Source organism: Sinocyclocheilus anshuiensis, unplaced genomic scaffold (genome assembly GCF_001515605.1).
Source record: "Sinocyclocheilus anshuiensis isolate Anshui unplaced genomic scaffold, SAMN03320099.WGS_v1.1 scaffold415, whole genome shotgun sequence".
NCBI lineage: Eukaryota > Metazoa > Chordata > Actinopteri > Cypriniformes > Cyprinidae > Sinocyclocheilus > Sinocyclocheilus anshuiensis.
This window is the reverse complement of record NW_015552655.1, coordinates 576,153-582,250: the sequence shown is the minus strand read 5'-3', so window position 1 is coordinate 582,250 and position 6,098 is coordinate 576,153. Positions and strand designations below refer to the sequence as shown.

At 32.7% G+C, this 6,098-nt stretch overlaps 1 protein-coding gene across 3 annotated transcripts in view; it reads right to left on the bottom strand.

The window, feature by feature from the left end:
• Window positions 1–1,989: 1,989 nt before the first annotated feature.
• Window positions 1,990–6,098, bottom strand: part of mybpc2b (myosin binding protein Cb) — a 32,396-nt gene continuing 28,287 nt past the window's right edge. For 2 of the 3 annotated variants that reach the window (XM_016458704.1, XM_016458703.1), the window contains one exon: window positions 2,367–2,977. In XM_016458704.1, coding sequence (XP_016314190.1) covers window positions 2,952–2,977 — 26 coding nt within the window. In that variant the 3' untranslated portion in view covers window positions 2,367–2,951. Of the gene's footprint in view, window positions 2,978–6,098 lie in introns of all 3 variants that reach the window. The other variant, XR_001631757.1, reaches the window with a different exon arrangement.

Sequence of the window (6,098 nt, the reverse complement as noted above, 5' to 3'; positions counted from 1 at the left end):
GTTGTTGCAATTTTGAGAATGATTTTCTTTTGTTACAGTTTTTTTCTGATGAAATGAATTTATAATTTTTTTTATTTTTGAAATTTCTTTCAATTTCTTACAATAGACTAAATATAATACATAATATTTCTATTGATAAATCTCCTTAAATGCCATGAAAGTAATGTAAAAATACCCTACAATAGACTAAACATAATACATATTTAAATATATATAAATTAGCATAAAACAGTGAGTACATCAAACAGTAACATTATATTACAGGTTTTTTTTTGTTGTTGCAATTTTGAGAATGATTTTCTTTTGTTACAGTTTTTTTCTGATGAAATGTCACATTGCTAAAAAAAACACTCAAAATAGGCTGAATAATATAATTTTGTGGTAAAATTTCACCAGTTTTTGGCCATTTTTTTGAGATTCACTCGTATGTTTCTCTGTATCTCTATCTATAGGACAACACACTCCTCAAAAAAATTAAAAATAAAATAAAGTTCATTTTTTGCATAAAAAAAATACAGTACCGCTAATATCAGCTCTGTTCCATTTAGAGCTGTTCTTCATCTGTTTACCTATTTATTTGTACTGAGTATTTTTAGTTCATTTGCTTTCTTTTCTCTGTTGATGCTGTGTGGTTCGGCTGTGGAGAGCTAGTTGATTGGCCATCAGTTCCGGGTCAAAGGTTGTGGCCAATGCTTAACTGCGTGTGAGCCTCTGCACTATGCCATTCGCTACACAGATGCTCTTTATCAATAAAACATGGACATTGTTGGCTTTAGAACTCTGTGTCTTTATGTTCGACCTTTTTTAAAGGCGTTGTAAATAAGATATTTTTGAAGTGATTCTGTGGCCTGTGCATTTTTTCATAGCCAATCAGTAACACTGTCTGCATATGACTTGTGTCTGTTGAAGGCGGAGTTTTGGAGAGGGGGTGTGGTCTAATTTTAGACCAATGGTCTGGTGGAAGTTTGGAAAATTGCTTACAGCGCTGTTGATATTCAATCTATCTTTCCGCAGAAGGATTAAATCAGTGGTTCTCAAATGTTTTATTTAATAGCCAGATTATATGTTGTACATTGAGCTCAATTATTTATCATACAAGTAAAAAAAAGCCCTTAAAAATCAACATTGATTTTTTTTTTCATATAAAAACCTGGCTGAATAAGAAAATACTTTGCTATCCTAACTGTGCATGTTTATAGTTAGTTGCATTTTATTATTTGCATTCAACTAATGTTATCGTGACCTTGCATCCCAGCAGTTGGGAACCACATCAAGCTGTTTTGATTTTCAGTCAGTCAGTCGGTCATTACAGCATAACACACCTGACAGGCTGATTTGGTCTTGTTTGTGATAATGACTGGATGATTGTACATCATCCTACTTATTGCACAGCTACTTAAATAAGTAAATAAATCTATATACAAAATCAGAAAACAAGTATGACCTGTAATGTATGGAATATGACAAACGTTTGGAATAGTTACGGTTTCTTTAATGTTTCTGAAAGAAGTCTCTTACACTCACCAAGGCTGTATTTATTTAATCAAAAATACAAGAAAAATAGTGAAATATTATTATAGTTTGAAATAACTGTTTTCTTTGTGAATATATTGTCACGTAATTTATTCCTGTGATAAATGTTCAGCATCATTACTCTTCAGTGTCTTCAGTGTCACACGATCCTTCAGAAATCATTCTAATATGCTGGAAACAGTTGTGCTGCCCAATATTTTTGTGGACACTGTGATACATTTTATTTTTCAGGATTATTTGCTCAATATAAGATATAACATATATTTGAAATGGAATCTTTTGTAACATTATAAATGTCTGTTTGATCAATTTAATGCGTCCTTATTGTTTACTATTTTATTGTTATTTATTTTATTGAATCTTACCTACCCCAAACTTTCACCGTTTCACAGTTTCCACAATGAATACACACACACACACATTTTTATATTTTCATAAGTTTTTTATATGTATTTTTTTCTGTTTAATATTGAGAATAAATATGACCTGGGCTTTGTGAGATTCAACAATTTGTCAAAAACCATATTCCAATCAATACTACTGTAGGTGACAAAATCCTCATTTTCACATCGTCACATTTTAATAAATACGTCTTGGCCATTAAAGGAGGTCAATTAATATCTTTCAATCAGCACCATTTGGGTAAACTTTATATTATAAACTGATAATGCATCTATGATATTGTGGAAAATGTGAAAAAGTTAGTGGGCTTTAGACATGTTTTGTGAAGACTAGTGGATCGAATGAGCAGAAAATGGTGAAAAATCCTCTTGTGTTTCAGTGTGTGCTTTATCTTCACCTGCAGATGTGTTGTGAAATCAGTGATGGTGCAGTTGTCATAAAAGTAGTTTATTTTCCGCTCTGCAACACAACAAATGCAGATACAAGTTACACATACAATGCAGTTTGGGCTGCAAATATTCGAGCAAAATGAAAGCATTAGGCAATTCGTTCATTTCAGACAGCATTAAGGTATGTAACCAGTTTATATTAATTGTTATAATGTATTGTACTTATATCAGCGATCAATCACCTGTTTGAACCTTAAATCATTTATGAAGAGGAAATATGTCGACTACATGTTGAAAGGAAGGATCTGTGTTCAGTCCCTATTAAAGCCATTGTTTTTGAACATGCATAATTGTCCATAGCACAACGTCACCGGTTGCTATAGTTTTGATAAAAATACTTCTCACTGGGGCTTAATGCAGTCAACCGAGCGTTTATTCAAAGCCTTCAAAAGCTACAAAACCAGAGCGAGAGTTTAAGACCGTGTGCGCCGGCGTCGGTTATTTCATTCACACGGAGAGCCTGGCTAACACAAATGACTTTAAAACATAAGTTTATGGTGGATCATACTCAGTCGATGTCATTTCCCATCCGTTTCATCTCTGCTGTTAACGCTGCTGTCATCTGTCCTAGTCCTTCTTCTCTATCGGTGCGGCTGCGTTCAGAAGAGAGAGAATGTGTTTGTGAGAAGAGATGAGATTTGATATGCTGTGTATTTGTATTACTCATAAAACAATAATGATATAAATCATGGTAGTATCTGCTGTACTCAATTTATGCTGATGTTAAGACTTTAATAAGAATGGATTTAATTTTTTGCATTACCGTAATGAGATCTTGAGGGATAAATGTCCAAATGCAATGAAAATAATGTAAGAAATACCCCAAAATAGGCTAAATATAATACAGGGATAAATATCCTTAAATGTCATGAATGTTAAAATGCCCCAACATAAGCAAAATATATTACATATAAAAAAAATAAATAAAAAAAAATACAAAGATAATGTAAAAATACCCCATAGGCTAAATATAATACATATTAAAATATTTTTTTTAGAGATAAATGTCCTTAAATGCCATGAAAATAATGTAAAAAAATATACCCAAAGTAGGTTAAATATAATACATATTTAAATATGTTCTGAAGACTGGAGCAATGATGCTGAAAATTCAGCTGCGCATCACAGGAATAAATTACAGTTTAACAGATATTCACATAGAAAAGAGTTATTTTAAATTGCAATAATATTACAGCTTTTACTGTATTTCTAATCAAACCAATGCAGCTGAGGTGAGCAGAAGAGGCTTTTCGGAATCACTTCAAATCCAAACTTTTAACCAGTAGCGTGTAGCCGCTGAATATTCCTGAAAACTGTATGTGGGAAATCTTGGTTTGGTTGCGGCCTCACCTAAACGCCACACACTTCCTGCATACACTCCCTGTTCTGGTTGCAGCGTTTCCATAGCAACTGTGAAATGTGGGAAACCCTCTGTCCTTCAGAGAGGAGTGAGTGAGTGAGGGGGAGCTGCTAATCAAGCGATGGAGCATCAGCATATAGCGCTTTGGCTCTTGGAAATCATCTGCATCGATGCCGCTCACCGACTGACTATGCCTTACTGTATTTTTCCACTGTCTCGTGTCCCGCTCACACCATTATACCATCATTATACCACTCATGTAACATCTGTAGTGACTGCATAGTGTTTCTAGAGCTGTCTGTAGGTTCAGGTCACAGTCTTTATGTTGGCTTGTTATATTTGATATATATGGGATAGTTATCTGCAGTTGTTGTTAATCAGATTCGAGCAACTGTGAGCATTGAACGTCTGCATCAGTAGCGAGGCCTCTGTTTCCATGACAACCTGGGTCTGAAAATAGCCCGCTCTCTCTCTCTCTCTCTCTTCAAAGTAGGTTAAATATAATACATATTTAAATATGTTTAGGGATAAATATCCTTAAATGTCATGAAAATAATGTAAACAATACCCAAAGTAGGTTAAATATAATACATATTTAAATATGTTTAGGGATAAATATCCTTAAATGTCATGAAAGACATGTAAAAATGCCCTAAAATAGGCTAAACATAATACATATTAAAAAATTTTTAGGGATAAAAGCGAGGCCTCTGTTTCCATGACAACCTGGGTCTGAAAATAGCCCGCTCTCTCTCTCTCTCTCTCTTTCTAACATGCATGTATTTATTGTCTCTGAAGACATGCCAGAGTTTTTTCCCTCTTTTTCCCTGCTGTCTGACTCTCCCCTCTGCTCCCCTCATTGGCTTTCACCTCCCCTTTGCTTTCCAGAGCTCACCTCTCTACTCCTCTCCTCTCCTCCGCTTGTCTCCCCTCCATAGCGGCTGATATATAGTGGCTCAGTTGCCATGGAAACCTGCAGAAACTATGGTGATGGTCTTACAGCATTGCCTCAGCAGCACCAAGTGGCTGAGCACAACTGCATGCAATGATTTATGCAAATTAATACAGTAAATTGGCCAAGTCAAACTGAAAGGTTTGTTTTTATTATGATTATTGTTATTATTTTTTTGCTGTTAATATTTGGCTATTAATATTCTAATATTATATATATATATATATAGAGAGAGAGAGAGATAGAGGTATCTATATATATGTGTATATGTATGTATATGTGTGTTCTGTAAAAATACCCTAAAATAGACTAAATATAATAGTTATTTTTTTTATTTTTAGGGTGAAATGTCCTTAAATGTCACTAAGGACTTAAATGTCATGAAAGACATGTAAAAATGCCCTAAAATAGGCTAAACATAATACATATTAAAAAAATTTTAGGGATAAATGTTCTTAAATGCCATGAAAATAATGTAAAAATACCCCAAAATAGGCTAAATATTATACATATTTAAATATTTTTTTAGAGATAAATGTCCTTAAATGCCATGAAAATAATGTAAAAATGCCCAGAGTAGGTTAAATATAATACATATTTAAATATGTTTAGGGATAAATATCCTTAAATGTCATGAATGCAAAAATGCCCCAACATAAGCAAAATATATTACATTTAAAAAAAATAAATAAATACAAAATTGGGATAAATATGCTTAAATGTCATGAAAGACATGTAAAAATGGCCTAAAATAGGCTAAACATAATACATATTTAAATATTTTTTTAGGGATAATTGTTCTTAAATGCCATGAAAATAATGTAAAAATACCCCAAAATAGGCTAAATATTATACATATTTAAATATTTTAAGGATATATCATATATGTCCTTATATGTCATGAAAATAATGTAAAAATGCCCTAAAACAGGTTAAATATTATACATATTTAAATATTTTTAGGGATAAATGTCCTTAAATGTCATGAAAGACATGTAAAAATGCCCTAAAATAGGCTAAATATAATACATATTTAAATATTTTTAGAGGATGAATGTCCTTAAATGTCATCACAGACATGTAAAAATGCCCAAAAATAGGCTAAAATATAATACATATTTAAATATTTTAGAGATAAATGTCCTTAAATGCCATGAAAGTAATGCAAAAATGCCCAAAAGTAGGCTAAATATAATACATATTGTTTGTGTTTGTGTGTGTGTGTGTGTGTGTGTGTATGTGAGAGAGAGAGAGAGAGAGAGAGAGAGACACACCCCATTTAAATATAGTATGAGCCAGACGGCCTAATCATGGCAAACACACCTAAATGTACTGTGTATTTCTGCACCGCAGCTGACCATAATATGGCTGGAAATAAAATCGCTATCAATTGAAATACTGT